Source organism: Stigmatopora nigra, chromosome 13 (genome assembly GCF_051989575.1).
Source record: "Stigmatopora nigra isolate UIUO_SnigA chromosome 13, RoL_Snig_1.1, whole genome shotgun sequence".
Classification (NCBI taxonomy): Eukaryota; Metazoa; Chordata; class Actinopteri; order Syngnathiformes; family Syngnathidae; genus Stigmatopora; species Stigmatopora nigra.
Window position 1 is genome coordinate 11,063,383 of NC_135520.1, and position 26,249 is coordinate 11,089,631.

Here is a 26,249-nt window from a genome sequence, read left to right on the forward strand (position 1 = left end):
ATCTGCTGGCTCAAAAATATACATACAGCAACACGAATTATCAATTTTGGTGACTTAGAAAGTTGTGTCAGTGAAATGAACTTCATAGCATGGTCGCTTAACATTTTGTGAGTGATTATGAGTGACTACAGATGGTGACTTCTCTGAGGCAATTTAAATAGGGCTCATTGGATGCAAATGTCCAAAACTAGATTCATGAGAGAGAGTTTAATATCTAAGAAAGAGTTTAATATCTAAGAAAGAGTTTAAAATCTAAGAAAGAGTTTAATATCTAAGAAAGAGTTTAATATCTAAGAAAGAGTTTAATATCTAAGAAAGAGTTTAATATCTAAGAAAGAGTTTAATATCTAAGAAAGAGTTTAATATCTAAGAAAGAGTTTAATATCTAAGAAAGAGTTTAATATCTAAGTACTGTTTAATATCTAAGTACTGTTTAATATCTAAGTACTGTTTAATATCTAAGTACTGTTTAATATCTAAGTACTGTTTAATATCTAAGTACTGTTTAATATCTAAGTACTGTTTAATATCTAAGTACTGTTTAATATCTAAGTACTGTTTAATATCTAAGTACTGTTTAATATCTAAGTACTGTTTAATATCTAAGTACATTTGACGAGCGACCAAAAGACCGCGAACAAAAGGGACCAAAAGACCGGCGAACGAAAGGGACCAAAAGTCCGTTGACCGAAAGGGAACAAAAGCCCGGCAACCAACAGACCGGCAACCAAAAGACCAGCGACCAAACGTCCGGTCACGTCCAGCAACACTTGCAACACTCTCAAGGATGAGCAGTATGGAAGATGAATGAATGAATATATTAAAAATAAATCCTAAAAAGATATTTTTCAAAGAAGCCTGATGGTGTCGAGCAGGGGTCTCCAACTCATATTCTTGAGGGCCCCAGTCTGTTTTCCATGTCTCACTCCACCAACACACCTAAATCAAATAATCAGGATCGTGATCAAGCTCTTGGACAGCTTGCTGATTAGTTGATCATTTGATTCAGATGTGGCAGAGGAGCGAGACGTGGACAACAGACTGGATAGGGGCCTTTGGGAACCGGATTGTGAGACCCCTGGTGTAGGGGTTCACTCGCTTGACTTTGGTGCGGGCAGACACGGGCTCGTTTCCCGCTGGTGTTGGATTGATTGTGAGTTCAGATGGTCGTTTGGCTCGATGTGTGCTCTACGGCTAACTGGAGACCAGTCTGCCTTTCGCCCAAAGTCAGCTGAGATGAGGCTCCGGCAACCCTTACGGGAACCTAAAATGAATGAATGATTTTTTTTTTTTAAATACATTTTTTTCCCAACCCAGTACATCTGGTCATATTCCGGACAGATTTGCATCCAGCAGGAATATTCACACTGCACTAAGAAGCAGCACAATAGAACTCTATCCAGGTACTTATACATTTTCCAGGTTTAAACTTAGAAGTCAGTGGCCCATTAATAGTAATCATCATTAAGTGTGAAATGGCTGAGATGAGCTAGACGGCCCTCTTGTCTGATCTTATATTATTCATTACACTGAAGTTGCTTTCAGACTTAGCTGTACTCGCGGGGAATGTCACCAGGCTCACTACAGGCTGCTTACACCAGGTCCTGAATCCCATTGAGTCCTTGGTCTGTGATCTAATTTAATTTTATAGTAGCTATGCTGGTTGGTGGTCTCTCTCCTTCTCTCCCTCTCTCCCTCTCTCCCTCTCTCCCTCTCTCCCTCTCTCCCTCTCTCCCTCTCTCCCTCTCTCCCTCTCTCCCTCTCTCCCTCTCTCCCTCTCTCCTCTCTCCTCTCTCCTCTCTTTCTCTCAGGTTAGCTAAGGCTAAGTAAATTGTCTCAAATTATAATTAATAACTTTCCAAAGACCAACAAGCTTTATATTCATAGAGATTATCCTTTATTCAACAATAGCAGAGCTGCCCCCGAACAATATTAAGAGGAATCCATCTCGGTCATCTCAGCAGCAATGCATCTAAACTGCTAAACCTGAGGTCTATGGCAACTCCCATGGCAACTGACTATTTTACGCTGCATTTAGCCGACTTGCATAGTTAAACTAGTGGCAAGAAAACCTCCTCACTAAATGTGCATTTTTAAAATATTAAAAATTCATTTAGAAACCATCTTACCTTACCTGGAATTTGGAACTCACCACACTGCCGCTTGTTATTTCTCGCAGAGAAGCCGCCCCGCGTACAAGCCGCACCCATAAAATTCCCTCAAAATCGTTACATTTTACAATTTCTCGCGTATAAGCCGCCCCCTGATTCACAATTTTCACCTCCATATTCATGTTTTACTAGCGAGTACAAATGTGTTACTTTGAAGGGAAAATTTTGAGAAAAATAATTGCATTTTTGGTATTCCTGAGATACTGTATGAATCGAAAGCACATTATTAAGGACTCTGTCATAAGGAACTTAGCAATTCATCCAGTAATGGTTGTTTTCTTAGTGCAAAACAGAAAACAACCACAAATAGTAAATGTTAATATGCCGACTGTGGAAGATGAGTATAGCAACGCTGTAAGTCTTATGTGCATATAAGCCGTATCATTTTTTTTAAGTTACAAATGCGAGAAAATCCTGTAAGTATCAGTACCTGCTCTGTTCCTGCCAAAAAGTTGGTCAGCATATCCGCCTCACAGTTTTGAGATCAAGGGTTCACGTCCAGGCTCCAGCCTTCTTGTGTTATTGGAACTCTCCTTGTGTCTGTGTGGGATTTTTCTGGGTCCTCTGGTTTCCTCCTGCATCACAAAAACATGCATGATACACTTATTTAAACACTCCAAATTGTTATTGGTATCAGTGGCTGAAAGTTTTCATGTTTTATACCTATTGTTTTTCTTTTGCCTTTATTTTGCAAAATGTTATCAATTTGACTCCTATCATAAATAACGATAATAATCTTGTTTGCGTGGGTTTTCACTGGGTACCCCAATATCCACACATCCCAAACATATGCAGGGCAGGCTGATTGGACACTCTAAATTTCCCCTAGGTATGAGTGTGAGCGTGAATCGTTGTCCATCTCTTTATCCCTTGCAATTGGCTTGCCACCAATTAAGTATGCTCCTCGTCTGGCACCCATTGTGAGTTTGGATAGGCACCAGCACCCCCCATGTGATGAATGAATGAATGTATGTGGAACCAAGGTGTTACACTAAATGGTAAAGATGTGTTCCTCAACCTGATGCTAATCCTATCATGCCTACAATGCCTTGACAAAGAAAAGTCGGCACCACCGGGGCGTCCAGGATCCGCAATTTTATCAGTCCGGTTGGAGGAGTGACGGATGGTGCATGAACGGATGTTCACCAGCTCTCTAGGGTCCATTCATGTTTTATCCAACAGCTCGGAGAGAGGCCCGCTTAGCTAAGGTGGCCGGAGGCGCTTTTCACACTAATGAGCGACGCTATCTGCCATCACGGACACATTGACTACCAGGTCATTCAAGGGTAGAGGTGAAGTGATGATGGACCAGTAGGTAACACAAGCGAGATAAGAGATGAGCGAGAGGCATCATTAGTGGGGAACTCAAGTTGGCAGGGGCTCTATTGGGCCAGGGGTTTCCAGGCGCGGGGTCATCAGGGTGCATTTATGCTGGAAAAATGATCACAGAGGCACGGTAGATGTAATTTCGAGCTTCATCGGCAGTCGGGGAACAACGAGATAGCTGCTTTTCTTTCAGCATTAACCCATCAGAATGATATATTGAGCGGTTCCGGAGCAGCGCATTCAACATTTATGCATGTTCTATTCATGGCAGATTGACACTATGATGTATCATCAACATATTGGCAGAGTTTGAACTCCTTTGGCATGGAGAAGGTGAAGAATATCGAGTCAACAAGATCTGCAGCCATCCGCTAGAGATTGGCTGGGATTTCACAGCGTGCTCTCTAGAGAAAAATCCTTTCCTTCTACCGTCTGGGATTAACATCGTTGTAATCAAATTTAGAGCATTTTGGGATTGAAATTAATATTTTGCTTAAGCATTTTGATTACCAAAAATTGAAATCCATTAAATTTAGCCTTTGAAGCCCACTTCACTTTTTGGCAGGAATTTTGGTGGGGATTCAAACATGAGTTGAGCCCTCCCATAAAGCCCAGAAAGTTACAGACGGTCAGTTAGGCATCGGGACATCTCTTACTATTGGACGCAAAAAATCTGTCGTCAATTGGATTTTTTAAACATACAATTTGGTCCCCCAACAAATTTCTCCGAAAGTCACCTCTGTTAAGACAGAATCTGTATTTTAAGTAATTTTTAAATAAAAAAATACCCTGTCAAATATAAAGGAGCACAATATAAGATTTTCACTTCATCTATTGTTTTAAATTTGTACATTCATTCATTTTCCACACCGGTTATCTTTGTCAGGGTTGTGGGGTGTTGGAGCCTATCCCAGCTGACATAAGGCGAAAAGTGAAATACACCTTTAGAGGCAATTTAGAGTGTTCAACCAGAGGGGAAACCAGAGTACATGGAGAAAACCCAAGCATGCCCAGAGAGAACTTGGAAACTCCACACAGTGAGGACCAACCTAGGATTGAACCCTCAACCCCAGAACTGTAAGGCCAATACGCTAAACGCTCTTCCACCAGGCCAGCCATTTCAGAATTTTTTTTTTTTTTATATATTTCTATCAAGCCTATCGTGTAGATATGCAATATTTATGTTATTCTTCACTGTGAAGAGCATCTCTAGCAACTCAAACGGAAAGGGACGTCAATATTTAGATTTTAGTTGCAGTATAATTTTTGGCCACTAAGTGGAAATAATCTTTTGCCAACATGTTAATTAACAATCATAACATACACAAGACAGGCTTTCGTATAAACTCACACAAAGATATTGAAACCACGCCTTGCAAGCCAATCAGATCTGACACAATCTCTTAGACTTCAAAAAGACTGAATAATTCTGTCAAACGTCATCACTTCTCTGCAACCTGGGTCCAGTATTTCCCTCTGTTTGCCAGCCATGTTGATGCCCTTATTTTTGGTAAAGATGATCACCATGTGAATCATGAGTTGATGGACAAAATTGCATGATTACTCTACTGATAGATTAATGGGTTAAACTTGTTTCAAAGTCTAGTAACCACCTACATCTTTTTGGCAGAAACAGAAGTGACAACGGTCAATCGCTGCTTGGACGCAGCCAAGGCCTGCAACATTGATGAGACGTGCCAGAAGCTGCGCACCGAGTATGTTTCATCCTGCATCCAGCCATTAGCTCGCTCAGGCCCGTGTAACCGTCCCAAGTGCAACAAGGCACTGCGCAAATTCTTTGACCGCGTGCCCCCCGACTACACGCACGAACTACTCTTCTGCCCCTGCACGGACACGGCGTGCGCCGAACGCCGACGACAAACGGTGGTTCCTGCCTGCTCCTATGAGGACAAGGAGAAGCCCAGCTGCCTGGCTCAGCTCAGGGTGTGCAAATCTGACTACATTTGCAGGTACAGATTTTAATGATAACTATTTTGGATTGAGCTTCTAAAGAATATGACATTAATCCGGCAACATTGTTTTGAATCATTATATATTAGACCCACTAAAAAGTCTTGTAAAACCAAAATGACACAAAGTCTAGCATTTGAGTCCAAATAAATATATTAAATTAGGCTTTGTTTTTATAGTGACAAACTATAACCAGAAAATTCAGCTAAAAAAAAGGCAGGTAAAATTAGGTTTGGCAAAGTTAGACCCACAAAAATATCAAATGAGGTATTCTCCAGACAGATGAACTAAACCATTTTAATTTGAAATAACCACTTATGCTTATACTGTGATCTTTCACCGCCTCGTTCCTTCAGTACATCACGTTTTAGTATTAAAAAAGTTAATAAAAAATGTAAAAATTCATATTGAAACTCATAAGCGGAAGACAGAAATGGCAGAAGTCAGGCCAGGGCACCGCTTCTTCTTTGGTGCTGAAATGGTTGGCACTTAGCGCAGAAGAAGAAGCGAAAATTCACCGTGGAAGAATCACGTTTGCAAAAATTCAAGCAGCTAAGAAGGGCGTCGTCATGCCTTTTCTATTTTCTTCGGCTTACATTTGACATCGTGCACAGAAAGACTATGCAGAGCTTATTCTAGCATTGTTTTGGCAATTGAAAATGCCTCCTAGATGTCCTGCGTCATCTGAGGCATTATAGATGAATCTACCATGTGTGACATAGAGAAAGAAGAAGCGAACATTTGGAAAACGGCAACAATATATTTTTTCCAAGGAGACCAAGCGAGTGCTAACCACTAGGGAGAAAATAAAGTCATCGTTAAGTCGGAGAATGCCGTATTGTCAGGTTTAAGACCATATACATTCAATAATATCGGACCAGAGGAAACACACCAGTCGTGATGAGATTTTCAAAGACTTCAGCTGAAGGAGGGGTCAGAGTAGCCAGCGCTGGGAGATGTGTTCATCCCCCAGCCTTCGAATCCCTGCCTACCCCCAACAGTTGAGCTAGTTTTATTAACAAAGGGTCATGTGACCTAGGTACAAACTTTAGGCGGGAAGAGGTGAACAAAGAAATGGGGGTGTCGTGATAGATGACACCCCCCTAACTAAAAGGTGTCTTGATGGAAGTTTCCACTAGGTCATGCAAAATTCTATTCTAGTGACTACACTATATAAACCAAATGACATAATAATAAGCATAAAATACATTCATACTTCACACGTATTGGTCTGGATGTCGGACTGTAGGGAGAAGATACCTCTGGATACCAACACGATTGGAAGCAAAGCCAAAACTTTTTACGATAGCTTAGCTCCTTAGCTCCTCAGCCTGATACCAGTGCCATGAGGGAGTCTCATGGTTTTACTGCAAGTAGAGCTGGTTTGAAAAGATTAAGAAGAGGTATGGTCCACAAAGTGTTTTGCTGTATGGGGAAGTGTCCTCGGCAGACCAAAAAGCACCAAAACGGTACGTCGAGGAAGAGTTTCCTCAGATAATTGAAGAGAATGGTTATCTTCCAGAGCGTTTTTTACATGGATGAGACTGGCTCTGTTTGGAAGAGGATGCCTTCCCAAACATTTTTAAAAACTTTGTTTTAGATCCATAAAAAAAACTGAAATTTGAGACCTTTTAATTCAGTTCATTTTATCCATTTATTTAAAAAAATCTAAATATCATATCTAAAATGGTCCGCCCCACATGAAATCGAGTTGACGTTAAAGCGGCCCGCGAACCCGAGTCTGACACCCTTGATCTAGGGCAGTGGTCTCAAACCGGTCCTCAAAGGGCCGCAGTGGGTACAGGTTTTCATTCCAACTCAACAAGGATACCTTTTGCAAGTGCAATCAGTTAATTAGAGTGAGGTGCTACTTATTTTAAAGACACCTGATTGGTTAAAATGTCAGCACTGGATCGTTTGGAACAAAAACCAGGACCCACTGCGGCCCTATGTGGAACCGGTTGGAGACCACAGATCTAGAGTGTAGTCTTCTTTTCGCCCGAAGTCAGCTGGGATAGGCTCCAGATTTGCATATCTATCAGGAAAATCAACGAAATGTCTAGGGGAAAAAAGCAAGGCAAATCTGCCATTGACTCTAGTGCAGGGTTTGGCATACAATTCCACAAAGGGCTGCAGTGGGTGCAGGTTTTCATTCCAACCCATAAAGAGGACACCTTTTACACCAATCTTGCGTTGTACAAGTGCAATCAGTGAATTGCAGTCAGGTGATTCTTGTTTTCTGAAGAATCTCATTGGTTAAAGTGTCTGTGCTGGATCGGTTCCACCAAAAACCTGCATCCACAGTGGCCCTCGAGGACCGGTTTGGCCACCCTTGCTCTGGACCAACTGACAACAATAGCCACCCAATCATGTAGCTCTTTTCTATTAATAATGTATGTGTTTCGTTTGAACCGGGGGCGCTAGCAATGAATGAATGAATGTTCATTACTGCCAGCCCTCTTGTTTCAAATGGATAGGGCGTCTCTTGGCATCAATTGCAGCGAATGAGTTATGGTTGAAGAACATGGTAGCTTTATCTATAAGGAGAGATCAATGTTGACAATGCTCATGCGTGATTGCATTCCTTCGGTCAGATCTCGCTGGGCTCAGTTCCAGTACGATTGCGAGCCGTGGCAGCAGAGCCTCAGCGGCTGCAAGCACGAGGATCACGCCGCCTGCCTGCTATCCTACACGGGCCTCATCGGTAAGAACAACAACCCTACGCACAAGTGCAAACTGACCAGTGAAATAGAGCTCAATGATGCCGGTCCATCCAGCAATTGTCAGCCTTATTAGTTAATGGATTGGATATCTACTTGATATCAGCTATTAGCGGCTGTTAATATTAGAGCCGAGTACTTTCTGAGGTGATACCATAAGAGCCACTGCTCTAAATGTTTGGTATTGCACATTGATCATTGACTAGTTGTCGATTCAGCATGGGGCGGTCCGAGTGCCAAGCACTTAATGACTGCAGTAAAGGAGAATAAACATCTTATACTTATCAAAGTTTTCTTCTCCAAATCCCTCTGTTAAAAAAATCAAGAAGTGGCAGTGCCATCGATCCGTGCGCTCACGCCATTAATTCAAAGACAGAATCGGATCAAAGAATGCAGAGTCAGTAGAACGCGCCCGGGCGAGAGATGGCGCCGTGTTGAGAATAATGAGCCGTTGCATGGATCACAGGGTCGTAACAAGATGATGTTTTAATCATCATTTGGTGTTGTGAATGTGTTCTTCGCTAGGCAGTACCATCACGCCCAACTACCTTGACAACACCACCTCCAACGTGGGACCTTGGTGCTCCTGCAGTACTGGTGGACACCAGCGGGAGCAATGTGCTGGATTCCTGGCCTTGTTCCACGAGAACGATTGCCTCAGTGAGTACAACACAACAAGGCATTAAGTGATCATGTTTCAGTGCACTTGATGGCTATAAACCTAACTTTGATACAGACAAATGTGGCATCGATTCACGCTTTGTGGTGGTATGATTGGGCATTTCTCTCTCTATGTGCCCTAAACTGCCTGGCAACCAGTCTAGGGTCTTGTCTGCCTTTCGCACGAAGTCCGTTGGGACAGGCTCCAGCAAATCCTGCAACCCTTGCAGTAAAGCACTTAATATGGGACCAGAGCTGGTAAAATGCACCATAGTGCATCCAAGCCCGATTACTACATATCAGGGCACGGCAGCTGACTGCTGCTACCTAATGAACGCAGTGGAATTCTAGCCACCTAATGTTTATTTCCAACATAAAACAAGTGTTACGATTGATTCAGGCAGCTTTTGAATTGATACAGGAACCATGGAATTTAATATTGCAATATATCGCTGAATCGATTTAAAAAAATGTCTAATGCTATAGAAATATATTTGACTTCATATTTTTAAAAGATTTAAGGCTTTACAAATAAACCAAAAAACTATTTAACACAACATAAATACTTTTTATTTGTTTATATTTTATTGTATTTTTACCATTTATAAGTACCATATTTTCACGCCTACAGAGTGCAGTGACAGAAGGCACAGCCTCAGTTGCTGGTGCAATTTCTGTATTTAGCCCACACTTTCATTGGGAGCAAGATATTGACGTAATGTCCCGTATTTACTCGCGAATAAGCCACCTTAGTGTATAAGCAGTATTTTTATGCGCATATAAGCCGTACCCTCGATTCAGTCATCATTTTTTCTCCAACAAAAGTGCCATATATGCGAGTAAATTAGCTATGTTAATATAAGTCAACGCATTCAAAGATTTACAAATACATCAAAGCCCTCATCTTCTGTAACTGACATAGAATTTGGCCAAGTTGGTGACTTTGAGTCGACCACATTGGGTTCCATCTCACTATCACAGTTGTCGCCATAGGCTTCGGTAAAGTGATGCTTGAGGAGATTAAAAGCGCTATGAGCACATGGAAGTCAATTGCCTCGCCACACGTCTGGAATGTTTTGTTTGGATATACCATGAGGCCTGGAGTACACAAGCTGGGTAGTGGTGCCCTTACTTCCAGTATTTCTCCTCCTGTCTTCCACTTGTTTATGAACATTTTTTGTTTGGATACGTGATATAAAATACCGGCATGTACTGAAGCCGCAAATGTTGAAATGGCAAAGTGGTGAAGGATGTCAGGATATTATTATGAATTCTATACACAAAAAGGATATTTGAAATGTTTTGCTATCAATTTGATAAAAATAAATTTCATATTTATGAATAATAATGAAATAGTAATACAATGTGGATTAAAAAAAATAACCAGTGTAAATAGACAATGAATGAAATACCTTATTTTATTTATCTTAAAAACAATGAAACTGCAGTTGTTGTATCTATTAATTTAAATGGTTTATTTGTTTTATTAAAAAACATTTAAACCTTTTTTTAAAACAAAATAGAAATAAAAAATGGGCTGTAAATTTATCATTACTGATTTCATTTGGGCTACTTTTCATCATTTATTCATCTATGGTATTGCACATCCTTTTCAGAGTTGTGGGCGTTTTGGGAGTCGGAAACCTTTTTGACGAAGAGTGCCAAAAACAATTCAGATTTTCAAATATTATTTTTTGAGAGCCATACTATGAATTTAAAAGTCAATATACATGAAAATGTGTATAATTTAATGTTGCCACTAGATATCCAATCTTGGCTGTCCTCCGAGTTGAAATGTATTAGAGGTTTTGGGCTGATAATAGCAGCCAATGAGCTAAGTTGAGGCTCTTGAATGGAAAACTGTTGGTGACAAATTGGGGATGACAAGCTTTAAGGCGTTCAACTTTTATATGATTGATTGAAATGGCTAGCAATTAAGTATTGTTTCTGTCTATTACAGTTTGAAAAATGTCCATGTACATAATGGCAGTTGACAGGTAAATAAATGAGCGATATGACATTTCCTAAACGAGGCATTCAAAAGCACAGCAAGCATTCAGCGACCATTAAATCGGCTGCAGAAAAAGAAGAATAATGGCTGCAAGCGTCCATGTGATGTTATTATGTTTTTCTCCCAGCGTTCTGGCAGAGTAAATAACAGAAGGCTCATTTAAGGAAAATTTTCCTTAACCGAAAATCGAAGTTCATACCATCAAAATGTATTTCGGTAATCTTGAGTTCTCGTGGGTTTCCCCACACTGATTGAGTGCATTTTATTCCCCAAACGCACTCTGGCCAGTGATAGCTCTATTGGCTCCATTTGTGAGAAAATTTGTTATTTTCAGGTATAAGTTAACTTGTCATGAGAAGAACCTTGCTTCCATTAAAGAAAAAAACATTGAAGTCTAAGCATGGATAAAAAGACATACTCTAATCCCTCGAATATCGTAGATAGTGTAGACCAAACGTGGCCTTAATGATTGAAAAACCTCAAAGTAGGATCACCCCCATTATCAGTACCATTCTACAGTTCTTCAATACACCCAGTATGATGGCGAGCACACTGATTTGGTGCTCGCCGTCATTTTGGCTAAATTTACAAAAGAAATCCGCCACTCATTTGGGCAATTGTTTTATTCGGACACAGAAAATGGGGACTTTGCTGGTTTTGTGGGTGATGATGATGTGAGTACATTGTAAAATGGCTAAATAAAGTACAACCGAACTTAGCTTATATGCGAGAAAATGTAAAATTCAAAATTTTCAAGACAACTATCATTGTGAGTATTATTTACATCTATAATGCCACAAGGCATCATGGGAAGTATAAAGCAAACGCAGCAATGCAACAATATGTTGGTCTATCTATACCGGGGGTGGCCCAGTCCACTTGAGACTCCCTATCCGGTCTGTTTTCAGTATCTCCTTCCTCTACCACTTCTGAATCCAATGACTAACTCATCAGCAATCCGTCCAGAAGCTTGATAGTGTGTTGATGGAGGGAGACATGGAAAACAGACTGGATAGGGGGTCTCGAGGACCGGACTTGGCCACCGCTGATCTATACCATAGGTGTCAAACTCTTTCCAGAAAGAGTCGAGTGGGGGCAGGTTTTTGTTCCAACCCACCAAGACGACATCATTTCACCATTCTGTTCTCTTACAACTGTAATCATTGATTGCAGTCAGGTGCTGCTTCTTCCAGCAGACTTTCTCATTGGCCTAACTGTCTGCACTGTTTGAGTGGGGAGAAAAACCTGCACCATCTTGGCCTTTTCTGGAATCAGTTTGACACCTGTGATCCACACCAGTGATTCTCAAGCCCTGTGCCATGAGGGAATGTCAGGTGTGCCACGGGAACAAATCATACAATGTAATTAATATTCACAGCAAAAAAAATCACATGAAAATAACGAGATTTTAAAATTATTTAACTATTACAAGGTTAAAATCAAAATATGATGAATGTTAAATTATAGATTATGCTATTACAAGATTCAAATTGTGAAACAGTCATTTTGTTGCTTATTTTTCCTCTAACATGAACCGGAATTTGTTTGGTTTCTAGGGCATCGACTTTTGGCGATGTAAAGTCTGCAGGTGAATTTACGTTTTTTTTGCGTAACATTAGGAGAGTCAAGTAATATTTGGAGAAGATTCATGAAATCATGCAATTAAAAAACATTACATTACTTATTTATGCTGGAGGTTATAATTAAAAAAACATTACATTACTTATTTATGCCAGAAGTTGTTCAGGGTCAGCAGACATCAACTTTTGGTGAAATTATGTTATTGTGAAAAATTAGATTTTGGAACAATTTTGGAGGTTTATGTGATTCCTGCTGACAAAACTTGGATGAGAATGACTATTGTTAATATAGGCGACATCGTTATAAATTAAAAAATATTCAGATGGTGGTGGGACTTGACATTTTTTCAATACAAAAAGTGTGCTGCAGCTCAAAAAAGGTTGGGAAAATCTGATCTATACCAACACAAGTGAGATTGGTGGCTAAATGAATGTTCATCCAATTGGTTCCAAGCTTCAAGGTGGTTCGAATGCCCTATCGCGCAATTAAAGGGCTATTCTGCAGGACTTTTTTTCCCTACGCTATTGCTATAGATCGGAATAATGAGAGAGTAGTAGCCAGATACATTGATTTTTATCTATCATGGAGAAAAAGGGGATTTATTGTGGCAGCTCAGTGAAATAAACAAATGTGGCTTTCTGGAAATGCTGTGATGTAATACGAGGTGAACAGCGAAGCAGCAACATGGCACAGTTGAGTGCCTTTCATATAGACGAGTTAGGGCTCAAATCATGTCGATTTGAACTGACAGATGACATGGAAGATGAAAACCTATCATGCGGCATGCCGCTCAAGGCAGGTGCAGAAGGCAATGAATGACGCCTCCAAGATTTGGACTATTTGGGATTTGTTTAGTTGGTTGCGGTTTCGGTAATTAACGCTTTCTGTGCTGTTGACAATGACAGACGTGCTGCGAATTGAAATGAGTTTGTCACGAGTAGGTGAGGGTTCCCTATCATTTGTTCTGAGTTGTCATTCACAACATGAGAGGCCTTGCTAATGCGCACCCAATCAGATCATGACATGAAGCCATACCTGTCAACCTCTGCCGTTAACTGCCCTTATAAATGATTATGATTCCCCGTACAAACCCCCCAAAAAACGTACAAACACCGTACGACGCATGTTTACGCGCGGTAACTCGTTTCTTACTAGGTGGCTCCTCCATGCTTGCTTCCACAAAATTTACTCTATGTATATGTACGCATGCGCATTTCATCCTTTATCGATATTGCCGTACGCACCGCTAAAAAAAAAAATACATACGATTGAGGATAATTTTTGCTGGTATACCGTGACAATAGTAACGATCGATGACAGTAGCGTCGTTGGCTACCAGCCTATGAGACTATCTGGATTTTAGCCAAAACGGTCTTGTTAATATCAATTTATCATAAATATTGGCAATTTAAAAAAAAATCCCTGTACAATAGTCGGTGTACATGATTTTAAATGGTGAAAAAACGTATAAAATACATATAAAACGTACAAGTTGACAGGTATGTGAAGCCGTAAAGCTCGCTCATTGCATATGTTGCGCCCAATTATCTCAATATCACACCAAGAACCAATCATGCACCTTGTATGAATGCCCTTGAGTATGAGCTTAGCTGGAAAACCTTCTTGTACCCCTAAAAATGAAGAATAAAATACCAATCTTTCCATTTTTCCTGCTTTTTTCCCCCAAAGAACAAAGTAGCGAGGGATCACTGTATATCAAGAAGATGCTCTAATAAAATATGGTTGAAAATTCATCAAAGATAACTTTTTAATTAAATTCTCTCCAAATACACTTTGACATTCAAATGAATGTCAGTCATGTTTGGAACTATTAGAGCAGGAGTAGGGAACCTATGGCTCGGGAGCCATATGCGGCTCTTTTGATGGGTGCATATGGCTCTCCGCTAACCTGTGAGCTAAAAATATGGAAACCATCAGTGAGAGTTGTTTCCCAAATGCACCTTGAGACTTAAAAAGTGGTGAAATTAATTTTAAAAATGGACATTTTCATGTATGTTTACTTTTAAATTCTGTGTATGGCTCTCTAGGTATAATATTTGAAAATATGAATTGTTCAAGCCTCTCTCTGTTGAAAAAAGTTCCTGACCCCTGTATTAGAGAATCCATCAATTATGGGAATGTCACAACTGACTGCAATCAACTGACTCCACTTGAGTGACAAATGATGTGAAATGGTGATGTCTTGATTATTTGGAAGAAAATCCTGCACCCACTGTGTCCCTCTATAGAATAGTTTAGATTGTTCAATATTTTAGAATTTACCTTGCCAGGACGTGACTTTTTATATTGTATACTTATATTATACTTGTTTACGTTTTTACTGGGACAATGCACTTTGTGGAGTAGCATCGCTAATTTCATTATACGCAGCTGTGTGTGATAACAAGAAAGGCTTTTGATTTGAGTTTAGGGAGCACTACTGCTTTGAAGGGTCGAAATCATTTCCCAATTCATTTGTTTTTAGAGAAAGCCATCCTGGCGTTCGGCAACAGCTCAGAAGTGAAAACAAGTGCTGGAGAGTCAGCGCCGAACCCCCGAAACCCTGCCCATGACGACCGCGGCTCTCCCCGGGCCACCGCCATTCCTGCTGTTTCTGTGGAAACGGCACAGAACAGCCTGCGAGCTGAGATCCCAACTCAGGTGGGTTGATGGCTTTTTGACAAAACCTTTTATTTGGCTGTAAGATCAATCAGAATATAAAGATAGTATGTATGAATGCTTGTGCAATTTCAATTACAATGCTCTACTTGTCAAAATAAATAAACTAGATGAAAAAGACACCAAAATTAGTAAAACTACTTGACATAAAAATGAAAACATTCAACAAAAATGCCTTTAAACTATAGTTGAAAAATCATATGTCACAAATATGCAGCTCCTTGTAAAGGAAAACTTTTTTTTAAAGAACTTTAGTTTAACCTGTATGGATGATGAATGAATAGAAATTAGCTTAGAATACAATTTTTTTTAATAAAAATGTTATTACTTTGTAAACAAACACATGATGCCCACAAGCTGAGTTGCATTGAATCAAATTAATGCAATAAAAAAAAAGTTTTCATATAATTTAAAATCATTCATCAAGATAAAAATCCATCATAAGAAAAAAATAAAGTGAAATTTAAAGAAAAACAAGATGAACATAAAAGTAAAAGCTTAAACAAAAATAATGTTAAACAAAAATGTAGAAAATACACAAAATACTAAAAAATCTTTAAAAAATACTTTTTTTAAATGAATTTTTTTCAAAAAAAATATTTTTATATAGGTTCTCATCAAGATACGCTCATTTCTTTTTTCAAATTGAATAATTTGAAATTTTGCATTTACAAAGATTGGCATATTAACTTCCTTATGATATTGGCCGTAATAATGTATTTTTGATTCATACAGTATCTCAGAAATATCACTTGTGCTGATTTTTCTTAAGATTTTCCCTTCTAAGTATCACATGTGTATTCCCTAAAACCATGAATATGGAGGTGAAAATTGGGAATCAAGGGGGGCGGCTTATACGCGAGTAATTGTAAAATTCAAAAATTTCAAGGCAACTTTCATGGTGCAGCTTATTAGTGAGTAAATACGGTATTTACATTTTGTTATTTATAGATTAAATTTGGATATTAATTTATACATTTTCATATGCATATAACTGTATGTTATACATACACCCCTCGCCACTTGAACATTATTTACATCCAAAATGCCACATGGCATCCTGAGAAGTATAAGGCAAACGCAGCAATGCAACAATATGTTGGTCTATCTCAGTGCTTCTCAATTATTTTCTGTTAGGCCCCTCCTAGCAAGAAGAAAACTATTCGCGCCCCCCCCCCCCCCCCCACTTCCCACCGTGACTATAAATAAAATCATTTTATAAAATTTTTATAAGTACAACATTTTATCCTTATTAACATTAAAGAAAAGGAAAAAAAGAAAGAAATATAGTCTAACTTACAAAGAATAACTTTATTAAATCTTGTTTTAAGTCTACCCCCAGGTATCGCAACACGCCCCCCCCCCCCCCCGCCCCCCCAGGGTTACACGCGCCCCCCCAGGTATCGCACCACGCCCCCCCAGGGGGGTGCGCCCCACTATTTGAGAAGCACTGGTCTATCTATACCAGGGGTGGCCCAGTCCGCTCGAGAATCCGTATGCAGTCTATTTTCCATATCGTCCTCCTCTACCACACCTGAATCCAATGATCAACTCATCAGCAATCTGTCCAGAAGCTTGATACCGATCCAATTTATTTGATTCAGGTGTGTTAGTGACGGGAGACATGGAAAACCTAACTTCAAAATTTGTATCAGGTCAATTTCACAAATATTAGGTGAGACATACAAATAATTCTATAAAATTCTTTTTTAAATTACAAAACAATTTGAATTGTAATTCAATCAATATATTGCACAAGAATATGATTTGGAAAATATATTAAAAAAATGTCACAGTGAAACAATGTAGGATAAATATACCAAAAACTAAATGTCAAAGTGAAACAATGTAGGATAAATATACTAAAATTAAATGTCAAAGTGAAATAATGTAGGATAAATATACTAAAACTAAATATTAAAAGAGAATAATAGAAAGTGAAAAATAAATTCAAATACACATGAAATGTAAGAACATGACAAGTAAAACAACAATAATTGAAAGAAAAAATAAATTTGTTGATTGGGGAGTTTTAAAAAAAGATGTGAAAAGTAGTGATGTGGGGTGACGTGGTTAACCTTGGCGCTTCTCTCTCAAGATCAACAGTAACGAGCGACTTTGGGGGGACGAAGGCGACTCTATGCCATCTTCGCCCAACCTCTTGGAGCGCAACAGCGGCAGTAGCAGCACTCTCCCATTGCCGCTTGCCATTTGCTGTCACCTGACCGCCGCCATTTTCCTCTGGCGCCACTAGGAAGCGCAGTCGGCGAAAGACGTCGCAGTCGCACTTTCCGCTTTATTTACCAATGTGACACTATGGCTGGGGAGGACCCTTAAATTCATACTCCATTAAAAAGAAATTTCATTATTTTTGTTGTGTTCATGGCAAGACAGTGCTAACTTTTAGCGCCTGGGGCTAAAGCTCACATGTTGTTGTAATTGTCGTGTTGCAGCGAAACATTTTGTGGACACTTTTAATGGACAAAAAGCCAAGAGGTTGTTTTGGTGTGGATAACTTTTTGTGTTCTACGCGTTTCCTCGTCTTTCCTTTTTCCTCACGTGTGATTAAAATAAGAAAAAGGAGGAGAAAAGAAAGCACTTTTTTATAAAGAAGTCTTAAAATAGTCTTACCTGACGAAGCACAACAGCGGTTGTTGGGTGATAAATTCCGAGAATTTGATTTTGTTTTCCATGGGAATTAACGTGACCAATAGGAATTTACAAAGTTGAAAGTTGGTTATTTAACTAGATCTGCGTAGATTGGCTGTGAATGATCCAGTTTTCGAGCTGTTGACGACGATAGATGTCCAATCCGTCTGGACTGGGAGGGATGACAGTGATTGAATGATTGCTGTCAATTCTTCAAGGTCCCAATGGATTAGACATCTATTGCTTCCAGTGAGTTAATTTATGTATCTATATTAAAGTTTGTGTTTCCTTACTTTCTAGTGTTATAAGTGGCTATTTGACAACGTTAAAGTGAATGTAAAAACAGCTCATTTTTAGAGAAACTCTGCTTTGTCTTCCATCATCAAATGGGAGGCAATGAGTTAATGGGGTTCTTAAAAAATAGACATAACATAACATTTTCTATACTTATTTCAGTTAAGTAATGATAAGTTTGGATTGGTGTTAAAACATAAATTTTAGATTCAACCCAATGAGAATTGTGCAACCCTTGTGAGGAAAACAGGAATGGAAAATGAATAAATGAATGAAAGAGTACACTGGCATCATTGTAGTAAGAGTTGCCCAACTTTTCCAGAATTTCCAGAGTTGACCTGTACAACGCAAACTCCGGGGCTTCTGACAAGCTCGCTTAACTCCAGAAATCCTAAAAAAAATGTCATTTAAAATTTGGAAAAACACGTAATTTCCAAAATGCCTCAAAAATCACACCATCGCTACGGCTTCCGCATCTGATTCAACTGCACTGTAAACTGGCTGAATTCGTTAACGAGTGCATTGTGAATCATCCGAGTTACAAGTTCTGAAGAATGATTTGTCCAGTTGATTCAAAATCGATTACATAAGTATCCTCTAACTCTTTAACATTTATGTTTTAGCTTTATTTCATAAGGGAAGTAAGTATTATTAAGTTTGTATAAACCACCAGTTTTTTGTTGTTGTAAAGGAAGTAGGAGTACTACACAGCACTGGTAAGTCTTATCAATATTCCTGCTCAGGTTAAGTCCAAACTTTATGGCAAATTGGATGAAACTACTAATAATAAACCCAGACACTGGTAGAAGTTTATTAGTTCATATTCGACTAAATATCTCATGTTGTCTCCAAAATGACCGAAATTTGCACAAGTGCAGGTAAGGGACCAGCTGAAAAACGTATGTTAATATTGTGGAAATTTTAATTTGCCAATAAATGCTCAACAAACTATACTCACTTTTTATACTTATTTTCATTATAATGTCCTTTTTCACGAGTTTGCAAAGACACAATATTTCAATTAAAGTAAAAACATGATAATAACGGTTTGATTTAAATTGTCCTAGGTTATCATTTTTTTACATTTTATGTCATTTTGCGTGAATCGCATTCACTCCGGAAATGGGACAAGGGTACGCCTGAAATGGCTTGACGGAAGTTGGCCGCTTTGCAATTGTCCACGTGTTGCACTTTCATTCCAATGAATCAGTTTTGAATCTCATGTGGAAAAACTTATTATTCGATCAGAGGTCGTTGATAGGCAGGATTCTGTGTCTGCGCCCCGTCTGCGCGACATAAAATTTATGATTGGCTGGTCACTAGATGACGTCACGAGATGACGAATGTGGCGAGATTGTCCGCACCCACTGCTGCGTCACTACGGTATCACATCGACGATCAACAGAACTCTTACATTGCTAGGATTCTGTAAGTGTCTGCGCCACGTCTGCGTCGTAAAATTCATGAATGGTTCTTTCAATTAGTTCATTTTTAGTGGTTTATGGTTCTTTTTAGGAATTTGGAATCTTACTCAATCACGGGAGTACAAAAATATATTTTTAGTATTGCAGATTTACAAAAATATTTGTCTATGTAATTCTACGTGATTTTCCCACAAAAAAAAGCATAGGATGAAAATAGTCACAAAAATAAAATAAAAAACCTGATCGACCGCCTCCGGTCGGTTATGCTTACTATGCTACCTTTATAATTGGCTAAAAAACTTAAAAGTTTGAGTCTAGACAAATTAAAAAAAAAATCAAAATGACTTCAAATATTAAGTTCAATTGGCTAAACAAATAAAGTGTATATAAAGTGTTTCTTTTTCACCCCCAAAAAACAAGACTTCCACTTTTAAAACTATTTTAAAACACACTAATAAATTAACCCTCGTGTTTGTTCCTTTCCTGTACGGTCAGTTTGAAAATTTCTCCTGGTTTTCAATATCTGACTTCTATAAAAATAACTTATTGAAATAATTGTTGTTTGACTTTGAGGTTTTTTGATCGGCAATATTTTTCATTATTTTTTGGGAGCCAAGATTGTCTTATTGCTAAATGAAAACACTGGCGTGATTAAAGTATTGTGATGCCTTTGCACGTTGGCAAGGAAAACAAATGTGTATTTTTGCATGGCTCTGTGTGTTTTCTGACAAAACGAAATGTTTGTACCGGTTGTACACTTGGAAATGATAAACCTCGATCTTAGTTAATTCCCATGGAAGCTTCCGGAAATTTACCAACTTTTGAGGCCCTAAAAAGCACCGTTTGCACAGAGCAAACCCTCCCCAAAAATACGAATAACTTCTAAAATTGTTGTCAGGACAACACAGTGGCAAAAGACATTTTTTTCTGCCATGATGTTTGTTTTTCTTTTTGAACATTTGAACAAACTTTGCTGCTGCTGGTATTAAAGATGGGGACTTTCCGGTTGCCAAGGCAACCGTTGGATGAGTTACAGCTGAAGAACAAAAAAAAAAAAGGCAAGACTCCTTGTGTTGTTTTCACTCAATAAAAGTTAAAACGTCCAATTAATTGTTTTTTTGTCCCCAAAAACTGAGTGAATGAACATGTTTCAGTGACATTGAGGGCAATAGACGTGCAATCCACATGGGCATTGAGGATAAAGGCAGCAAGATGGCTGCTAAGCCTTCCAGTCCAAATCGATTGGATGTCTAATCCCATCAATGGCAGCCAATGAGTCAATATATACATATATATTGTCTTTTGTTTTTATTATATTTTCACATGTAATCATTTGAAAACATTGCTTCATCTTTTTTTTGTATAATCAGTAAATTACAAGCTGTCATTCACTTTTACAACATTAGCATAATAGCTTAGCTTAGCGCACGTCTATTTACAAAAGATGCTAACTCATAAATGCTAGCCGAAGACTTTTCAATGTTTGCTTAAAAGGCGCATAAATTACTCGATGTTTAAAAGCAATCAACAAAAATTCACTGACAATACTTTCCCATCATGTACAAAAGACTTAATAATTATACATATAAACAAACTAAGTTTTAATGCCGCTAGATGAAGACCAGCCGAAAGGGGGCGACGTTGTTCAGCTTCTGAAGCGAGTGTTATTCTTGAATACATTTTCATATAAGTTTTTCACAAAAAAATTTATTTTCTGTACAAGAAACTTTGCTACCTCTGTTAATGAAATGCCAGCGCAAACGCTATTGAGATTTAGGTTTGAAAAAGGAACCCAGTCACATGAACACAGTAATACCTTGACATACAAGCAATTTGAGATACGAAAAAATTCCAAGCAAATATTTACCTTGAGATACGAGACACATTTTGATATACGAGCATACAGCCGACGCGAGAAGCCGCCGTCTTTATCCCCGCAACTCCCTCGTGTAAATGTTTCCACAAGCACTGGGCGGAGCGTTGCATTTTTTCAGTGTTTTCTTCCCCCCAGTGCAGAATGGTTTACAATGGAGCTTGCTCGCCAATACGAGAGGAGTTTACTACTTCCTGTTGGCAAGTAGCCGTGCGTTATCCTATTGTGAGGACATTTGTGTGCATCCATTTTTAAATATTTTGAAGGGAAGACAAAAGCAAACAACCCTCGATAGGTTCCTCGATCGTTGAAAGGCGGGGCAAATAGAACAAAAACAGGTATAAAAATGTAAAACTAAATTTGAATTAAGTTTATTGTAAGATTAAACTTATTTTTAGTGTGTCTGTATCATAATCCAAGTTCATTTCAATTTCTTTATGTTGCCGTGCAAAAAGTCTGTGTCTCTATCTCTCTCCTTTACGTCTAATTTTAGTACTATTAAACATCATAACCACTAGTTATTTGTTACTCTGTTAATGGATGGTGAATTAGAACAAATCAAAATGTTTTTCTATTCCAATTTCCTGTTATTTGGTGTTTTTTCAGAGGGTTGGAACGATTTAATTAGTTTTTAGTTAATTTCTATGGTAAACGTTGATTTGAGATATGAGTAAATTGACTTACGAGCGCAGTCCCGGAATGCATTAAGCTTGTATTTCAAGGTACCACCGTAACAACAAAGCTAGGCCTACAAAGGATTTGTTCGAAAAAAGGGACAGTAAAAATGAATGCCCTTGAGTATGAGCAACAAATGTAAAATTTCATTGGGAAAAAATGACAAGAATATCTTGCATAAAAGAAGCAGCATAAAAGGGGAAAAATACAACAAGTTAATTATATTAATGCAACAAATAAAAGAAAAAACATTTGTAGTTGATAAATTAGTGTTGACTTTAGTCCCAGTTTTAAAGTGATTCATCATGAAAGTTGAGACATTTGACAACTGAAATGCCACAGTAGACAATGCAAAATATTTCATTAAGAGACGAAAATCTCGCAAACTTTCACTAGAATTCCCATTTCACAAATGGAAAAAAAGGATTGTGTTGGGTCAAAGTACCTCTCAAAATCTTTGGAGAAATTTAACGTAAACATTTTACAATACGTCTAGAAACGTAAAACAAAGCTTACGTGAAGGAATGGTGATACAAATTTAATCAGGTGAAAAAAAGCCCATTTTTAAAAACTGTTGTCACAAGTGGACAAACTTGCAATAATTGGCAAAATTTCAGCTCCCATTCTATTTGGTCAAAATGCCCTGAAAAACAATCATTTTAAGTTAAAATATTAACATTACATAAAATAGCTTACTGCAGCTTAAAGTTTACCTTTTTAACTTCCAAACATTCCCAGTGGTTTAAAAAAAATCAATCTCAGGAAAAATAAAACGTTAAAAACAACCAATAAACCATTTTTTTCCACATCATTAAAAGAGGTGAACTTTTACCACCTTTTTCCACTAATCCAACATTCAGCTCAAAAGGGCAAACGTTATTTTCACTGCTTTTACGTGATGATTTTTTTGTTTTAATTCTCTGGCTTTCTCTGAGGGTTAAAAAGTTAATAACGTCGAATGTTAGGTCTTGTTTGATTATTTGTCTAACAGCTGCAGCCAATGTTGTGTAAGCAATCAGATAAGAATACAGGTGGATAAATAAGAAAGAAAAAAACAACTCCACATGAAAAAAAAAGCATCTTATCAAGAAAAATACACGCTTTCACTGTTCTCAACAATTTGGTGCTGAATATCTCCAAAACCATGGAACTCATCCTGGACTTAAAGACGGAACAAGGTCGCTCCGCTCAGCTGATCTCACTTGAACTACTTATTTATTTGTCTGTTTGTTTGTTGTTGTTATTTGTGCACTACATGGTGAAAGCTTTGAATCTCATTATAATTGTACAATGACAATACAACCATTCAATTCAATTAACACCTATTTTAAGTAAAAAGATGTTCTTAGTGATTTCAGTCATCAAAAGTTATACAACGGAGAAATCTTTTCACATGTAGATTTTTCGAATTGCGGTCAGAGTATATCGACATGTTTTGTAGAGCTTTAAATAAAAAATAAATACATTATTATTATTATTATTAAAGACACTGTTCTACGCTCGTATCATTCATTACTTGGTTCAGTCCAAGTGTACCGACTAAAATTAAACTCTGAGAAAAAAAATTGACAGCTTGTGCAAAGGCAAAATTCGTAAATTTCCCTTTTTTTTCTGAATTACGTTGGCTAATGCGCATGTTATTCTAGCGGTAAGAGCTTTTTCCCAAAAATTAAAAAGCATATTTCTGAGGGATTGGGCGCTCTTTCAACATTCTGACGTGAAATTCTGGTTAAATTAGAGCATGAATGTGGCTCTTTGCTTCTTCTCATATTTTGGAACTACTGTAGCTCTTTACCGCATTTCATGTTTCGCTTATTTTTATTCTCTCTTAAAATACACTCAAATTCATCAGGGCCCATTAAATAACAATAAATTATATATAAAATAATCATAATAATTTTTTTGCTGTTTAACTTGTTCACCACACCTATTATATTTATTTATAAGATGTTCCCCAAAACTGGCGGCTATTATATTACTTTGCTAGCTTGTTCAGTCCTTGTGTAGCAGCATAAAAAAACGAAATGCTAAACAATTGTTTAAATTTGTGTTATGTTTTTTTTACAAACAAAAAAAAACAAGGAAATCGGATTTTCAACAGCATTGGTATTACCTGTTTTATCCAATTACAAAATATAGAATAAAAACTTAAATGCTGACCAATATTCGAGTTAACCGTTATGATGTGAAATTCTGGATAAAGTACATTACTACTTTTGATATTGTTTAAAAACTAAGCAAAATGATGCTTCTCAACACATGCGGACAACGGGATAATTTGATGGTTTATGGCTAAAAAAAGATTTTAACAAAATTGATAAAAAAAATTCATTAAAAATGTAACTATTCAGAATCAGACTTTAAATTTGGGTTATTTTTTTAAACAATGTCGCGGCGCTAACAGGTCATGAAAGGAGCTAGTTTGATGTGATCACAAGTTATTGGATTCATTGTAACACATGCATAAAATTTTGGGGAAAAGTCTTTAACAGCCAAAGTTGGGAAAAACAATTTTTTTTGAATGAATTTAAATCGCAAATGAGCAAGTTATACAATCTGACTGAACTTATGCACACAACATTCTAAAATTTGCAAAAGGGATGCAACATTTTTCAGAATCATACTTGATGATTTGGTTCGTTTTTTTTTTTTTTTTTTTTTTTTTATAAAACAACATTCCATATCCAACTGGTTTCCAAAGCTACTAGTGAAATCGTATTCCATATATCTTACTCAGTCATTCTGACAGTATTAAGCACGTATATTATTCATTTTAAGAAAATAATTAAAAATTAACCCGGAAAAAAACAAAACCGTATCAGATAAAACAAATTGTTTTTCCTATTTATGAAAAAAAATTTCAATGATGAGCCCACTTTTACGTCAAGTGTAATCACATACGAGCAAATTCATGTTCAGGAGGTTGACTGACGGCGTAGACGTCCAATCCATTGAGATTTGGGGGTCTTGGGGGTGTCAGAGTTTGACTTTGGTGAGTTAATGAGTTAAATGGCATTTAAGAGATCGCTAGTAGCTTCTATGATGACAATTCCTGGCAGGAGTTTTACTCAGTGTGTTAAATCCACGGGAAATCAAAGCATCCAAAATCAGGAAGCCAATAGACAATCTTGTATTGGAGGACTGCTACTCGTGCTTTCGTTTAGTCCCCAACTAATAAGAAGAAAAGTAAGTTTAGCATGGATGAGATGAATATCTCTGGTAGCAGCATGAAAGTGGGGGCATCACAGCATGCACCTCTCGGGGGTAGAAGTCTGTGAGTAGGGAAAGCTTAAGGGGCTCAAATGCACGTAGCCGGTTGAGCGCTAGGCTGCTGCTTGCGGCTCCGGAGACCCCCTGACTTCTCCTTGAAACCCAAACACATCTGCTGGGAAACGTCCACCAGTGCGCTTGCCACCGCCAGACCTGAGATCAGCAAAATAATATCTTAACAACACTAGTGTGATGGTTTCCAGCACAAATATAGCAATCAACCACAGATGGAAGGGCAAAAGACGGCCGGCCTCCTGGTGGGCGACAAATGCCAGGCCTGACACGACATCACCGGTTTGAACAGATCGGCCACGAGAAGTTGGCTGAGTTGCTTTTTCAGCAACAGATTTCAGTTCCAACGATGAAGTAGACAATAAAATGTTATTTAATTCACGTAAGTTCAATTCCAAGAGATGGAACCTTCCTCAACTTCCAGTCAACAAAAGTCCAAAAAATGTAGAGAAACAGAAATTAAACTATGATATTATTAAAAGAGTTAAGACATAAAACAGCCTGGATCAGTGGTCTGCTGTTGTGATGGATGGGCATTCGATTCCTACATAGGGAATTTGGTGTAAAACTTGTGCTAAAACTAAGTCGATTGACTCTCATGGTGGCGACCCTTGAGGGGATCAGTCAAAAGTGAGTCAAAGTCACAATATTAGAAGAATCAAGTCATAGATTGTAATATCACAGGACTAAACTTGTAATATTAGATTGAATTGGTTTGTTGTTTATTTTAACGCTCCATTAAAGTTGTTTGGTTTCACAGGCTATGACTGTGCATCAACACAAAAATACTTTTCAATGAATACCATTAGGAGGAAAAAGTTGAAGATTACTAGATCAAAGTCATTACATTACTTATTATTACATTGAAAAACCCAAAAGATTTTCAGGTTACACAGACTATTGGCCGAATAAAGGTTCATGTGAACTAGGCCT

General features: G+C 38.0%; 2 protein-coding genes across 5 annotated transcripts in view; one reads left to right on the plus strand and one right to left on the minus strand.

Annotated features, from left to right (window-relative positions):
• Positions 1-21,529, plus strand: part of LOC144205980 (GDNF family receptor alpha-4-like) — a 105,612-nt gene extending 84,083 nt beyond the window's left edge. Inside the window, exons 4-8 of one of the 2 annotated variants that reach the window (XM_077730631.1) lie at positions 5,134-5,467; positions 8,063-8,172; positions 8,714-8,848; positions 14,926-15,101; positions 17,218-21,529. In XM_077730631.1, the coding sequence (XP_077586757.1) occupies positions 5,134-5,467; positions 8,063-8,172; positions 8,714-8,848; positions 14,926-15,101; positions 17,218-17,373 (911 nt within the window). In that variant the 3' untranslated portion in view covers positions 17,374-21,529. Of the gene's footprint in view, positions 1-5,127; positions 5,468-8,062; positions 8,173-8,713; positions 8,849-14,925; positions 15,102-17,217 lie in introns of both variants that reach the window. The other variant, XM_077730630.1, reaches the window with a different exon arrangement.
• A 2,572-nt stretch (positions 21,530-24,101) lies between these two features.
• atrn (attractin) overlaps positions 24,102-26,249 on the minus strand; it is a 57,452-nt gene continuing 55,304 nt past the window's right edge. For 2 of the 3 annotated variants that reach the window (XM_077730628.1, XM_077730626.1), the window contains one exon: positions 24,102-25,457. In XM_077730628.1, the coding sequence (XP_077586754.1) occupies positions 25,333-25,457 (125 nt within the window). In that variant the 3' untranslated portion in view covers positions 24,102-25,332. The remainder of the gene's footprint in view (positions 25,458-26,249) is intronic. The other variant, XM_077730627.1, reaches the window with a different exon arrangement.